The sequence below is a fragment of the Myripristis murdjan genome, chromosome 7 (genome assembly GCF_902150065.1).
Source record: "Myripristis murdjan chromosome 7, fMyrMur1.1, whole genome shotgun sequence".
Taxonomy (NCBI): Eukaryota; Metazoa; Chordata; class Actinopteri; order Holocentriformes; family Holocentridae; genus Myripristis; species Myripristis murdjan.
Window position 1 is genome coordinate 15,151,507 of NC_043986.1, and position 16,322 is coordinate 15,167,828.

General features: G+C 43.7%; 1 protein-coding gene across 1 annotated transcript in view; it reads left to right on the plus strand.

Moving 5' to 3' along the window:
* prdm16 (PR domain containing 16) overlaps window positions 1–16,322 on the plus strand; it is a 221,234-nt gene that overhangs the window by 188,012 nt on the left and 16,900 nt on the right. The window contains exons 4-8 of the mRNA XM_030055959.1: window positions 4,962–5,102; window positions 11,365–11,467; window positions 15,278–15,479; window positions 15,646–15,811; window positions 16,070–16,223. Coding sequence (XP_029911819.1) covers window positions 4,962–5,102; window positions 11,365–11,467; window positions 15,278–15,479; window positions 15,646–15,811; window positions 16,070–16,223 — 766 coding nt within the window. The remainder of the gene's footprint in view (window positions 1–4,961; window positions 5,103–11,364; window positions 11,468–15,277; window positions 15,480–15,645; window positions 15,812–16,069; window positions 16,224–16,322) is intronic.

A 16,322-nucleotide genomic window follows, 5' to 3' on the forward strand; every position in this document is an offset into this window, starting at 1 on the left:
ATACACATTTGTCTCGCATGCGAACACGTATATATAAATTAGGGTGTGTTCACACATTGAAACCAGGGCAATACAGCGAAGCACTACGATCACACTTGACGAAAATATTCCTGTAGAGACACCCTAACATTTATGTCTGACATGCTGTAAGCCGGCTTCTATCTTCATCTCACATCAAAATCACAATCACCACTGTGCAGAAAGCTGCCGTTTCCATTTTCTCCCCTCCGTCAAACAGAAAATAATATGTACCTTGTCTCCAAGCTCTACCCGCACAAGCAACTTTTCTCTGCTAATTCAGCCCTGTACACCACACACATCCGTCAGATATAACTGGCAGTGGAGAGGGCATGCCGAGACATCCATTAAAGGTTCCTAGCTGTCAAAGGTTCCCCTTTGTATTGTGAGGAGCAGTATAAGTGTCGTGCTCTTATCAGAGCTTCCTGTGGAGTTGGCTCTGTATCCTGTCCACTCAGAGCTGCTTCTCTTTCACTGAATTCCAGTGAAGTCTCATTGTGTGTATGTGTGTGTGTGTGTGTGTACATCCTGGTAGGTACATGTGCATGAAGTGCATGTATGTCTGTTTCAGATTTTCTGAAGGTGTTTGATTAAAAAAAAAACTAACAGGTCAAGCTATGTAAAAGCATTTATCTGTTTTTATGTAATATATAGAAATGAACAAATGTATGACTGATGGCCTCCATGTTTACTCTGAACCTTTGGTGTCCTGTTCTCCTCTCTCTGTTAGTCTGATACAAGTCATTCAGTATTAAGTATCTGCCAAGTGCTGATCCAGTCTACATATAATAAAGCTTCACTTTATGAATGCACTAAAGTGATTAAAACCAACCACAGCCAGCTTAAGCTTATTAAGCAGTTGCTTATTAAGCAAAAATGTCTTACATCACACCTCTTTCCTTTAATGGTCTTCACTGAAACACCACTGTAAACCTAAGTTATTTAAAATTTGTTATTAAAAACATGAACTCTCATTTTGTTGCATGTGGCTCTGCCCTCGCTGCCTCTGGTCGTGTTGCAAACTTGGCTGTTGGGCTGCTTTCAGTTTTCTAAGTGAAACTCTGTAATTCCAACACGGCCGACATTTCAACAGCGTTCTTCTCTCTTCATTCATGCCGTTTTTTTGCCGCGAGCAGTGGAAAGTGATGATGTGCAGCACTATGCCTTTCGATAGCTGACGTAAATTGGGCCGAAGAGGGAAATTATATTAATCGGAATTTGATTTGGCATTTTATGTCCAATCCTGTGTCACTTTAAAATGTCTGGATTGGGCCTTAATATCATTGCTGAGCTCAGAACATTCCTAATAGCTGATTTTCGTTGTTGTTTGTTTGTTTGTTTGTTTGTTTATTAATCCAGCATTCTCATTTGTGCATGGTTGTACTGAACAATGCGCTGTTACACACTTGTTACACATTATTTACTCACTCACACCGTACGAGTGCCCACTATATCCGCTCTTCTTTCTACTGATGGTAACGAGAGCAGTTAAGGGTTAACTATGTTGCTTAAGATTTGTTTGTTGGTTGCAATGATGCAGCGCTGACCAGCCAAGGTTTTCCTTTGTTTGCCCGTCCAGAGATTCAAACAGGCAAATGTTAATGGTGAAATAACTTTGGTGGGAGAACGGGAAGGCAATGGGATGCAAGAGGCCGGCGAACTGAAGCGGAGAGGTGCATGTTTTTAGAAAAAGGGAGTACAGTGTTTGTACAGATGGGGGGAAAACACAATCAGTTTCACCACTGAGGAAGGGGTCAGTGACAAGAAGGAAAAACTCTTTTTGAACTTAACTAATTGAAATTAATTGTTAGAAAACATTTCCTGATACTGTGATTGAGTCAAATGTACTGTATCTGGCACTGTGGCTGCTAGATGCTGGGAGGCGAGGTGAGTTGGAACGTGTTTCCATGAAGACAGACAGAAATTGTCAGCATGTTCATGTGCAACCCAGGAGTAGCAGGGTTTGCTTCTTTTTGTTCAAACCAACCCCCCGCCTGCCTCTCCTGTTGTGACGTAGGGAGTGGGAAAAATGAAAAAAGAAAGGTAAATAAACAAACAATCAGCCGTGGGCTTGTTCTGGCTCTCCCTCTCTGTTGCACCTCATTTGAAGCCTTATAAATCAGGCTTCCACCCGGAGACAGGGTGTTAGCAGGCCTCCCAGCCAACACGCACGCACACACACACACACACACACACACACACACACACACACACACATATTTACAAAGGTCTGCTGCTCATTAGGTCCATGATCAGACCCTTGCCCTAGGTTGTGTGCATAGGTGAGGAGAGACACATTGTGTGAGTGTGTGTGTGTGTGTGTGTGTGTGTGTCTCCATGAATACTTCCATGCTTCATGCTCGTGTGCATGTTACCACACCCATATGTGTGTGTGTGTGTGAGAGAGAGAATCTGTGTCGAGTGCCCCCACCAACCCAGATCTAAGCTTTTCTCCATCTGTTCATAAAACATGTACTATACCTGTTGGAGCTCCACGGCAACGCTGCGACAAGTGCACTCTGACTCCCCTGCCTGCAGAAGAGATATACTGTGTGGACATGGTGTGTGTGTGTGTGTGTGTGTGTGTGTGTGTGTGTGTGTGTGTGTGTGTGTGCATGCGTGTGGTTGAAGGGGTATGCCTGGTTAGTTTTCAGTGACTGTTTTCACACATAAAATAAAGGCCTGGACTCGATCAAGGTGGAGTGTTTAAGTATAAACTGGAAGCAGAGGAGGCAGTAGCTGTGGGTGTGGAGTTGCCGCTTTTACTACATCGTCGAGAAGGGAAAGAAAAAGCTTAGATTCGTCTGTAAGCTCTTCAAATGGTCAAAAGACCATACAAAAAGAAACCGCACACTGCTCAACAATAGGAAAAACGATCAGTCTCACTGAGGCGCTGGGGGAAAAAAAATAATATAATTTTTTTTTTTTCAATGAGCCATGATGCTGCAAAACATCAAGGGCAAAGTGCTCCAGCAACGAGAGCTGTGCAAAGTCTGATTCAGATATTTTGATCCCATCTTCCTCATCTCTTTTTAATTGAGATCACGTTACATTATTTGCCTTTGAGCCTTTGTCTGAAAATTACAGATAATCATTTCTTGAATACTACCAAGTGATTCAAGACAGAATTTTACAACAGCCTGGATTTACACCAACTCATTTGCATGAACAGGCAGCCTAGCAGTTTCTTTCCCACTCTCACAATCACCAAGTGCATTTACATAAGCAGCAGCGGCAGTTTTTTTTTTTTCCTGCCTAGTAGGGGTTTTGAATACAGGCCGAGGTCTAGATAAATTATTTTTAGCCCAGGCACTAACATGCAATGTTATCATGGTGTAGGCGCAGCTAGCGAAGAGGGTAACCTCATGCCTTGGCCCAGTTGTGGTGAGCTGAACACTTGTTACCTCAAGCTGTTACCTCAACCATGCTTACAAGCATTAGCCCACAACGATTGCCGTATTCGCAGAAACACAAGGCAGTCTCTCCTCACCACATATTTAGTCACCAAACTTGGCACTTGCACCCCCTCCCACTCACAGCAACACACCTTCCATGTGCTCTGACAGCAAGAACACGGCCATTCACACTTTATGAGCTGAAAAACACGAACATGCCTGTAGAGAAAACAGCCAGTTAGAGAAGTTCGTGAACTTTGCACATCTAAAAATGTCAGTCGGTTTGTTGGTTCTTCTCCATCACACCTCGATTTCCTCCAACAGACATTTGACTGTGATTAGGAGTGCAGAAAGTCGAGCTAGAGGTCAAAGTTGAGCGCGGCCCAGTCTGATTGGGAGATGTAATTAGAGGACTTGCTCTGTCTCGGGCCGGCTTCCCCCAGAGGATTCACACAGGCTCAGTATCACTTCCATCGCTGCTGGGAAATCGGAGCTTCTACCCAAAGCCGTGCTGTGGGGTTTCAGCTGAGATGCCCCCAGATTCCCCACCACCCACCCACACTCACACACAAACACATACTCACAAACAACATACATGCATACAAGAGCCAAGAGTAGCAGGCAAACACTCTGGCTTTTAATAAATCCAGAGACCAATGTTTGCTGTTTCAGTACAGCACTAATACTTTTGTCAACTTTGTCTATATCAAATGCCTCTTCTTTTGCAAATTTGAGGACTTGTACTGTGTTTATTTCCCAAACTCTTTCATCCAAGCCAGTATGTCTTGTAGACATACTTAAAAATTCAGGACTAACAAGGGATCAGCAAGTAGTTTTATATTAATATTACCATTAAAAAGAGTTTTATCGCAGCAACAGTTTTGAAGTGTGTCACAGGTTACAATATTGTTGAGAACGAGGTTCTACTTTTCTCTGCAGCTGCACACTGTAAGATCGGGCAGCCGTATAACTCCCTTAGGCGCTACACTGGTTATTTCCTCACTTTTTGCCCCACAATAAGCCCCTCTTCTCTCTTCTCCTCATCCTCCTCCACCTCCTTCACCTCTTCCTCCATCCTCCTTCATTCTCTGTGAGAGCGAGTAACATGAAACCTGCTCTCGCAGTCCCGGGGGGGCGTAGGGGTTACAAAGGGTGATCAATATGTGCCAGAGAAAGTCTTTAGACAAGTGAAAGAAGCCACAGTTTCTCTGCTCCCTCCTCCTTCCCCTTCTTTTCACCTCCTTTCCCCGTTTCCTCTCCATGTTCTCAGGAGTGACGAGGCTAGGGGGCTCTAATGCACATAAGCATGTTTCCTCTTTGAGTCTCATGGTTGAGTGACATCGAACTCCTAGCAGAATCTCCTACTTGCACCTTCAAAATGTTGCATTTCAAACTCTACAGTACTAACATGGAAAATGCCTTATTTTTATGAATGTTTCAGGAAATTGTCTTGATTTGGTAGCCGTAGAAGTCCTGCTTGTTCTTTGATGAATTCAATTTTCCTGTCTGTGCTCCCATCTAACCTGTTGCTCTCTCCACCTCCAACAGGTGGTGGACGACATGGGCAACGTCAAGTTCGCACTGGACACCAGCCCGGACGCCACCAGCAGCAGCTGGCTCAAATATGTCCGCTCCGCCCCCTCCTTCGAGGAGCAAAACCTCGCCGCCTGTCACCTCACTGGAGATCAGGTGAGTGACGGGACAGCGATGTCCTGGCTGGACATTGAGACTTGGACTAGACTGACTCTGCAAGTCAGTCAAGAATTTTGATTTGCACCAGTAAAGTTTTGCAGGCCTGTATCCATGTGCTCCATATATCATCTCTTCAGCAAGAGGATGATGATGTCAGCAAGAGGGGAAGACTTGGGGGGGAGTAGCTGCTATTGTCTCCTGCTGAAAGAGATCTGAGTGTGTATGTGCGACAGTGTGCGTGTATGTGCACGCTCATGGCTGTGTATTTACCATTGTGGTGGCAAAATGTGTGTGCTGGTAATGACTAAGGAATGGCTCTATTGTGTGTCCGTGGCTGGGCCAATTGCCAGTGCTGTTAGGAAATGACCCATGTAAAGAGGCTGAAGAATGGCCTGACACTCCTGAGTCCTATAATAACCATTATTCCAGGCACAGTCTTCTTTTGTGGAAGCAGCAGTCCCCCCCCACCACCACCACCACCATCACCACCACCCCCACACTCCCACCACCGCAGCTCTCTCCCTTGCTCTCTCTGTCTAAGGAAACCTGGGTACTGTGTGGAATACCTCTGGAAGGATGCCGAGCCAGTGCCCATAAAACCCCAACTGCTTAACCAGGCCCCCTAACCTCATGCTCTGTGTGTGCAACAATTTACTGCAGCGACATATTAACATCATTCCCCCTTTTCATTCAGACATGTTGCTGTGGCTGCTTTTTGTTTGTTTGTCTGTCTGTCTGTTTGTTTGTTTGTTTGTTTGTTTTAGTGGACTGTTGTTCCAGCCTCTGTAAATGACATGCAGGTGGCGTTCCTCGTTAATTGCATGCAACACATTTCGGTTTAGTTTATTTGCAGAAATCAAACTTAGGAAAACAGCAATTAAAAATGCAAAGTGACCAGCTATGACAAAAGAGACCATTTCACATTTGTGCAGCAGCAGTTAGAAAAAATCCATCGAAATGAAAACATCTCACCTTAAAACAAAGGAAACAACATTGCAAACATCTCCCCTTTTGCACTTTATGTCTTATATTTGGTAATTGTTGCTGTTTGCCCCTTCTCCCCTGCCCTTTCACTCTATCCATGTTTCTCTTTAACTCTATGCCATTTTATGCCGTGTTTTGCAAGATCACAAATCCACTTTCTGTTGTGGGCAGTACGACTATACAGTTGAACCAAACAGGCTTGAAAACTGAATGCGGTAACAGAATCTAAATGACGACAGACTGCAAAACACGGAACATGAAGACGGCAGAGAGCAGCAGCCACATGCACACATGTGACCGGCCTGTGTGTTTCCACGTTCCTGTCACTCTGCTCTTATTTGTCTCCTAATCCCTGCCTACATGGCTCTTTCCCCCTCCTGTCTCGCTCCCTAGCCGCCTGTTCCTCCCTGTCTTTGTCTCCTTTCTCTGTCCCCGTGTCTTGATCTGCCACCTGTCACTCTGCCACACCGAGGGGACAGGCTAGTGTGTCCATTTATGCCTCAGACATTAAGCCCGACCGATGGAGAGAGAAAGGGGGCTCGGACCAAGCAAGAGGGAACACACAGGGGCCTCCGAGATTGACAAGCACCAATTGGCTGGCAACACCAACCCGCCTAATCCTTTTAAGATTTTCACATCAGTGCCCCCTGCCACTGCCACACAATGTCAAAGAAAGAATCAGGGTACCGGTGAAAATTGTGGAGAATTATCGGACCCAGGAAAGGCCGCGTGCACAGTTGCTTTTTGATGTGTTTTGGGGTTGTTTGTACTTAGTGAACGGCTTTGCTTTTGTTTGCTTGACCATGTTGTTTAGTGTGGCGGCTCGCAGGCATGACCCTATCATTTATTTACAAACGCCACACACACACACACACACACACACACACACACACACACACACACACACACACACAAGGCCACTCAGTGCTAAAATGCATAATTTAACAGACCGTGCTCTGTTCGGTTATTTTTTTGTATCGGCATGCACAATGCATGAGTTTATGGAAATACGTGCACACGGGGCAAATTCAAATGCGGGCAGTAACCTTTTAAAGGCAAGTGGATAATTTATTTGTTTATTTCTTTTGTCATTAATGTTGTAAGGCACGAGCAAATGTATGGATGATCATGCATAATTTAGACCATTTATTATCATGTGATATTTTGATATCATTATGTACATATTTGCATATATCACATTTATATTTGTGCCCAAGACACACTTTTGTTGTCAGTCCTATTAAACTGATAGTGGGATATAATGAGTTTGGTTGAGAACTGTGTGTGTGTGTGTGTGTGTGTGTGTGTGTCAGATAGTATTGTTTTGTGTAGGCGTCCTGAGACAGCTGTGTTTTTCCCACTCAGTCCTCAGCACTCCTGATGCTCCTATAGCCTTTGGCAGAAAAATCCACTGATGCCCTGCTACACACACACACACACACACACACTCCTGCACTCATTTCCACCAGCCTTTCTCACTTCATCTGGTTTGCAACTTCATTCTAATACAATATTTAGCTGCTTTTAACTGATGATTTCACAAACAAGGCAAATCAACAGTTTTCCCCGGCCGTGTGCATGCATGAGAGAGAGTGTGTGTGCTTGCCTTTCCTAAGAAAGTAGCTCCCATTTATTTTGAACAACAGAAAACACAACCTCCTAAAAAAAAAACTGACTCTGAAAGTAAAAGTAAGACAGGCCAAGTGGTGACCACAAGGGCCGAGTTGCATCTAGCAAATCCACAGGGGCTGGGACAGCGAGCCATGGGGGTGAGGGGTGTATGTGTGTATGTGTGTATGGTGGATAGGGGGGGTGGTCTTGGAGTCGATGAGAGGATGAACCTTGTCCACCTTCTTGTCACACTAGTCCCTCATCCTTTGTGTTTGGGAGCGGAGCCCCATCCAGCCCTGTTTGATCTGGCCTTATAGCCCCAGTTCCATCACACACTGCCACAATAAATAGGCACTGTTGTGTGTGTGAGAGAAAGAGAGAGAGTGTGTCTTTGTTGAGAGTATGTGACTGTGGACCCAAGTGTGTATGTGTGTGTATGTGTGTGTGTATGTTTGTGTGAGGCGACAGTGGGGGATTATTGCGGGCCCTGTGGCTGGCATTGATGGATGAGGCGTCTGTCCACTGAACACTGGACAGAGATGGGAGGAGGTCAAGACAGGTCCGACTGTTAGGACTGTACTGTAGCCAGGGTGGCAGCGCACACACACACACACACACACACACACACACACACAAAGAGAGAGAGAGAGAAGCATGAAAACACAGCTTCAGTATACAGCTCAGATCTAAATATGAGAAGTGTTAAAATAATCTTTGACAACTCAGTGTTGTGTGAACTTGAATTACTCAATTGAAGTGTTTTTCTTCTTCATCTTCATTTTCTGTTTTTTTTTTCTCCCTCCTGTAAAGATGTTTAGGCGTCTTACTAAACTGTTAAAGTGCATTTTTTCTTCTTGCACATGCTGTCTATTTCAATTGGAATTTTAATCGAATGGTTCAATTAATTGGTTTAATTGAATCTCATCACTGTAGTAATGTTATGTACAATCTGCTGTTTGTGTTGTCAATCTAACCTTTCAAAATGAAGCTGATCTAAATGACAGTATTTTTATAATTAAGCCGTCAGAAATATCGAAAATGTTTGATAAATTAGGTATATTTAATAACTGTTTTAATGAATCTGTAGTTATGAATAATAAATACAAAATAAATTAGACTGAAATTATCTAAACAGATCACTGAGGCGTTCATATTTTATAAAGCACCTTGAAATAATTTTGATTTGTTGTTAGTGTTTTGTGTCATTTTTATTTGATTTGATTTGATTTTCTTAGACGATTTATGCCATTAAATTCCGCCTGCAAATAAAAATCTAGGCGACTCGAGGAAGAATAAAAAAAAAAAAAAATAAAATATGGTGGTATTCGTTTGAAAAATAACAGCACAGATGATATTGATATTTCACAAATAGCGTTACATTATTAGCGTCAGAACTTCATATAGGCCTAAACTTGATCCCGGTATTAAGCAGGTCTGTTATTGTTTACATCTTTGGCACAGCGCTGTTTAGGCCACACCTGCGCTAACTGCGAACAAAATCCGTGCGGCTTTTGTGCTTTGGCACTGCGGTATAATTGATTAGAAATTATGGGAAAAAAAAAAAAAAAAAAAAAAAAAAAAAAAAAAAAAGGAACTGCAGCGACCCTACATCGATGCTCTTTTTTTTATTATCACAGAAGTGTGTGTGTGTGTGTGTGTGTGTGTGTGTGTGTGTGTGTGTGTGTGTGTGTGTGTGTGTGTGTGTGTGCGCGCGGGAGTGAGTGAGTGAGTGAGTGAGTGAGTGTGAGTGGGTGCAAGTCTCTCAGGCCGTTATTTCCATCAATAATAGATTTATCTAGCGGCCAAAGCGGCGGCGGGGATCGGAGATGCGGGGAGGGGTCTGCTCGGTAGATCCTTCAATCCTTTTGGCTGGAGATAAGAAGAGGAGGAGTGGCCGACGGGTAACCGAGAGAGCTCCAAGGGGGCAACAGGGAATCACTAATGAGAGAGAGAGAGAGAGAGAGAGAGAGAGAGAGAGAGAGAGAGAGAGAGACTCATCATCAGGGACGCGCTCACTGACTAGACTAGAGAGTAGAGTTTAGTAGAGGAGCGTCGGGCTCCGTCCAGCTGGAAGACACGATCACCGTCAGTCCGCCGCCTGCCGTGGCCGCTCTGCGACCTCTTCTACCCGGCCCTGCCCGCTCCAGCGCCCCGCTCCCTCTCCGGTAGCCTACTATGGGTTGTGTCGCCAACTCCACCGGGACAGAAGTGCTACTGCAGCTGGAGGCTCTCCGCAGCGCCGCGCAACTTTCTCAACTCTTCCGCCTCACGGAGAAAAGAAAGGTCAGGTCGGAGAAATATTGCGGGGCTGCTGCAAGCACCAGCCGAATTAAGCTATTGTTATTATTAGCCTAACGATAATAACAACAATGATAATTATTATAATGATAATAGTAATAATAAATAAGACTGTCAGTGATTTAGGCCTTAGCTCCATTTTGTCTCATCATAAGGCCAGTGTTGGAGTTAGTTTCACACACCTTTCTATGTGTGTGTGTGTGTAACTGTGGATGTGTTTATAAATGAGTGTGTTTTACCTTTCTTGCTGTGGTGAGAGAATACACTCTTACAAGCACTTGGCTTGGTGCAGAGCGCCCCCATGCGTCCAGAGATCTCACCTGTGTCTGTGTATTTCATAGAAGCCGAGCCGGTTAAATGTTTGCTGTGTTGTTTATTGGGACGTGTTCGGTTGTAACTTTGGATTAGAAAATAACACGCGTGGCTGTGGCCCAATTTAATTAATTTTCCTTCGGTTATATGTGTTCTGTCAAGTTTTATAGTGTGCATGTAGTCTGTATGTTGGCCCAGTGGCTGCATCAGGCTGTGTATGGCCTCATACAGCCTGCCACGATTATATATCTCACTTTTCTTTGTCTTGGCTTGAGCAGAAAAAAACAGATTTAGGTCAACAATAATTTCTGGTCGATCCACACGAGTTAAATTGTCTGCCTCAAACGAACTGTCCCGTGTAGACGGAGATCCAAGATTTCCCTGTTTGCTGGCTGCTGTAAATAAAAACGCAGACCAGATGAGTAGTTTGCTGATGTTTTTCGTTTCATTGGCCGGTTTTCCTTCAGACTGTAGTCTTACCGGAGCGGCACTCAGTCACGCCGTCTGCATTTTTGTTCGTTTTCTCTTTGTGAGGGTTTGGGCCAGGTTGATCTTGGCAGACATCTAAAATCAACGTGTTCCTTTGTGTGTGTGTGTGTGTGTGTGTGTGTGTGTGTGTGTATGTGATTTTTAGATTAATTCATATATATAGCTATGAATATTCAAAGCATTATATTTATTTGCTTGTTTCTATTTTTACTTTTACTATTCGATATTGTGAAATCATTATGAAGAGTCTATGATCGCAATCTGCCCAAATTAGCTTCCATAAACTACTGTAAGATCAAACGCAAAGTAACCCGAATCACCAGGAATATTTTTTTTTTATTTGCTTATAGTTTTCAAAAAATACATATTCATATGTTTATATTATTGGCCTACTTTCAACACTGCACAAGGCCCGTAACTCCTAAACATGAATGTGTCAGGTTGCAGGTTTATTAGTAATTCCATCATGACCTTCCTTAACTTGAATTCTCTCTCTCTCTCTCTCTCTCTCTCTCTCTCTCTCTCTCTCTCTCTCTCTCTCTCTCTCTCTCTCTCTCTCTCGTAGATTTATTATAAAGCTGTCCGGGATATTGAAGCAGGGGAGGAGCTTTTAGTGTATATGAAGGACGGTATTTTCCCCGAGGGATCCATGGCACCCAACCTAGAAGGTAAGATTAATGCGCGTCATTAGCGCACATTTTAAACAAACTCCAACCAGCATCCTGTGTTGCTTTCTCGGCCAATACACTCTATAACCCGCTAATGTGGTGGGGAAAAAAGACACCACCTCTCTCTCCAATAAATAATCTTCGGGAAATGGGAATTATTCAAATCATAAAGATCCAGAAAGGAATGAAATGTTGCATTAAAGTGTGTGCTTCGGCGCCGTTTTGGACCTGTCGTTTAAAATTGGCTCGCCTGTAATAAAACTGCCCATAAGAGACTTTTCTGAATTTTCGTACAAATCTTGCAGTGTAACAGGCCTGGTCTTAGAAGTAATCGCTGCCACTCGCATTTGCCACCTTAAGCGAATCGACAGTGTATACTGGACTTTTTTATAATCATTGTGGAAAACAAAATTCAAGCAAGAATTTCCACAAATTAAGAAACCTCAAATTACATCATTTAAGACCAGTGCTCCTTCTCAGCTCATGGACTGGCGCTTATTATCTCGATGAAATAACAATATCTTGTCAGCCACTCGTCTTTGTTCCACTTGATCCCGGAAATCTGGTAGATATGAGCGGTTTTGGAAGTTTGGTGGCCATGAAACTACTAATAGATTCAAGGATTCTGCCAAACTTTGGGGCTGAACGAACTCACGCCCCTGACTTAAACCTGATTTTCTAGATACTCTTACACTATAATGCGTCTCCTTTATTTTGAAATTATATTGATAATAATAAAAAAAGACAGTATAGCCTATTGGAACAAATATGTGAAGGCCAATGTCCAAAATAACTTTAAGAAACAAGGTAAGGCTATGTTGTCTAAAATAATTCCCCCAGTCGCCTTTTGACCTGGTGATACTCAGAAAAGCGTTTATCCCACTGTAGTTTATATTATATATAGTTTATAGTTTTTATATTATATATGTTATTATAGCTAAAAAGAAAAGCTTTCAGTATCTTGGCTTTTTGTGATGGGCATCACTTCAATATATAGTCCTTATACGATTTCTATGATAAATTCAAGCCATTTGCACCAAAACTTTAAACCTGCTCTTATCCATTAATATGTGATGACTGACAAGACATTGTTATCATCACCCTGTTATTGCTAAATAACACGAGTAGCCTAATACAACACGTTTGATGGGTTTTATACGAGGCCTATGGATTCCAAATACATTTCGAGGGTGTTTGTTTGATGTTTGCTCTGCATCACAATAATTTCCAACGATGATTAAAAATAATAAGAATATTTGCCGTACCCAGTCGACTCCCACTGGTGTTGACGGCCGATTGCCTCACGTTTCAAAACGCGCCACATTTTTGAGGCGCTCTCGTCTAGCCCCGTCCCCTTTGAGCCGGTAAGCTGATACTGGGTGCACACTACCTTTCAGCCATGCCTCTGCGTCAAATTGAATATGTCCAATATTTTATCTCGTCATCTAACTTTGAAAGCTATTCAGTTTCGATCTGGGCTTTTCTTTCAAAGTTCACTTAAGCGGAAAAGGGGCCGTAGTTCCGCTGCAGTTCTTGAAACATCTTGGACTTATTGCGGTGAAGTGGGGTTGTCAGGTAACATTGTTTTGTTGTGTTTCCAGCATTTCTGGAACCACGGAAGGAGAAGGGGGAAAAAAACCTTGATTACTTTTACTTGTCATGGATTATAAAACGGTGGGGAGAGAACAAGATGTTCGTGAGATGTTCAGTTATACACCAAACACACCCGCAGCCCCACCCCGCCCCCCAATGACAGTTGTGCTCAGATCTCTCTGCCAAAAGAGCAGGAGCGAGAATGAAGAGTGAAAAAGGGAGTGGACAGCATGCTAGATTAATGAAAGGAACCAGACTGGCATGTTGGAAGAGCGTGTCAAAGATGGAGAGGGCTTGTAAATGATTTGGGCTATTCTGCCTGTGTCAGTCTATTCAGGTGTGTATGTGTGTGTGTGTGTGTGTGAGAGAGAGAGAGAGAGAGAGAGATGTGGAGACAAAGAGGGAAGAGTCAGTCCACCTTCGACGATGTGTGTGCATGTTTTGTGATTCAGTCTCGGAGCATTTGTGTGTGTGTGTGTGTGTGTGTGTGTGTGAGAGAGAAAGGTAGACGGGTTGAGTGGGAGCTTGGCAGTGCAGCCCTCCTCTCTCTGTCTGGCTTATCGGAGAAGGAATTTGAAGTAGAGGACTTGAGGAGTCCCCTGAGACCTCACCCATGCTCCCAGATTAGCCGCTAAACTGCACATAATTGTGCTTCCCTTCGTCTCTCAGAGAGCTATTAGTCTCCCCTTTATAAGCACCCCCCCCTCCCGAACCAGACTCACTGAAAAAACACAGGCCTCCTCATGCGCATATACACATGTACATACGTACACACACACCCACACCCCTTTATTGACGTGCACTTTCAGTGAGACACACATGCCTGAGTGTGTTAGTCCGCAGCTGACATCTCATGAAGAACGTAGGATGAGCAACTTTCAGATGGCTTCACAACTGCATGAAACTGTTTGGAAAGAGACTACACAAATCTGAGAAGAGTTTGCAACTTGTTACCGGCCTGCATGTTGCCTACGTGCGATTTATAACCCCTATTCTTGAAATACTGTCCCCCTCCTTAAAGGTGACACAGAAAAGTGTGTGAGTGTTGAGATGTTTTAGCTCCAGAGTGAATCATAACCAACTCCCTCACAGTAAAACACTCACTCTCCATGAAATATGTGCACACTGGTGTCAAAGTGGGCTAGTTAGCTTAGCATTTGAGTTCAGTGGAATGGCCCATTGACCAGAAGGTCATTTATCCATATCCCCAAGGTTAGACACATTGATGTTGCTACACTAATGCCCTTTTAATGCGTCCAAGAAGTTCCAGCTGGATAAACGGTCACGTGCAGTAGAAAACAGGTGAGCCGTGCACTTTAAGTCATTTTGGGTAAACTCATTTAGCTTAGCTTGAAATGATGGATGGGAGTGCAGGGTGTGCTGGATACCTGGGGGGGCCAAATCATGCCATGCGTACTTGGGTCATGGCAGAGCAGGTATGGCGGGTTGGCGCTGAAATCACCATGGGGTTGGCGCCACTTTGCCCCTGCTTATTTCTGTTCCTCATGGCTCATTCTTTCTGGAAAATGTTCACATAAATACATGCACAAACACATGCTCACACACTCACACTTGTACACACATACACAAACACACTTCTTTGGGCTTTCCCCCTGAGCTGTTGAACTTGGCGTTGGACTCAGGAACTTGCCATTGAAAAATCTGGCCCGAGTTTTATGCATTTGACCTTGGTGGTGAGAAGTATTGTAAAGGTTATCAACATGGAAAGGGAAGACCAGCCCCTACTGTTTCCCCCTGCGTGCTATTATACCTACAGTCCCAGCAACTGCAGGTCTTAACAAGCAATTAACTGTGTTAATGAAGGCTACATTTCACTGCTAATTGATTTCCATTTTATGTGAATGCCAATTGGAGGATTGTTGCTTTTACCATTTAAACAGGAGGCTGATTAGCTCTAACTAACAGAGAGAGTTAAATACACAGATAGATTTTTGTTCTTGTTTAGTGTCGGAGCTCAATAGTTTTTATTTGCAAAGGGTTACTTTGATCTGCATCTTGGGGCAGATGCACGCTACAAGAGTTAGTTAACACCTGTGTGCTGCTAGATCACCCAGCCAACACTTTCCTGCCTCTTCATCCTTTGTTTTTCCTTTGCTTCAGGCCTTCAATGATTTAGTTGTGTAGGGATATTTAATGCAGTATTCATCTGAATTGTCTAATGATTTTCTGTATTCTGTATGTAACATCTGTACGCAGACGAGCAGATGTACCGCTGCGAAGACTGTGACGAGCTGTTCTCCTCAGCGCTTGAGCTACGGCGGCACCAGAAGTACTCATGCTCCAGTGCTGGCTCTATCTTTGACACACTGAGCGAGGATTTCAAACAGGAGCGCGAGGACAGCGATGAGCCTATCCACGAGTGTAAAGACTGTGAGAAGATCTTCCCAAATGAGTACAGGTACACAGGAATGTAAAAAAAAAAAAAAAAAACACTTTCAGGTACACTTTGGTGCCTACACACATATGCACACACTCAGCATTTCACCTTTTAAAATGCAAAACGACATACACAGTATACATTTCCTGTATGTATTCACTCATGAACCTGCCCTCTCTTTACCAAGTCTGGGCCAACACATGATAGTCCACACAGAGGAGAGGGAGTACAAGTGTGACCAGTGCCCCAAAGCCTTCAACTGGAAGTCCAACCTCATCCGCCACCAGATGTCACACGACAGTGGCAAGCGCTTTGAGTGTGAAAATTGTGATAAGGTACAGCACACCCAGCACGTAAGTTGTACACAGAGGACACACAGGCTTTATCTGCTCCCAAAATACTGATGGACTTATTAATTTAAGCTTTATACATTGTGATACTAGGCCTACAGTAGGTGTTACAGCAATGAAAATGCACCTTCACTACCAACACTAAAGAAGCCAACACAAATACTAAGAGGGGAGAAATACTGATTTCTGTCATTATCAAATATAAACTATATTTTTGCATGCTCATTCCTGATGTTTGCGATAATTTCTTTCCCTCTGCAGGTGTTCACAGATCCCAGCAATCTTCAGCGCCACATCCGTTCACAGCACGTGGGGGCGCGTGCTCACACATGTCCTGAGTGTGGCAAGACCTTTGCCACCTCCTCAGGGCTCAAGCAGCATAAGCACATCCACAGCAGTGTCAAACCCTTTATCTGTAAGTGAGAGCCTTGGTCATTAAGGCCCCACATTATCCCCAGCAGTGCTTTTCTTCTATCACTCTTTCCCTCTTCATCTACTTCTTGTATTTCTCCAC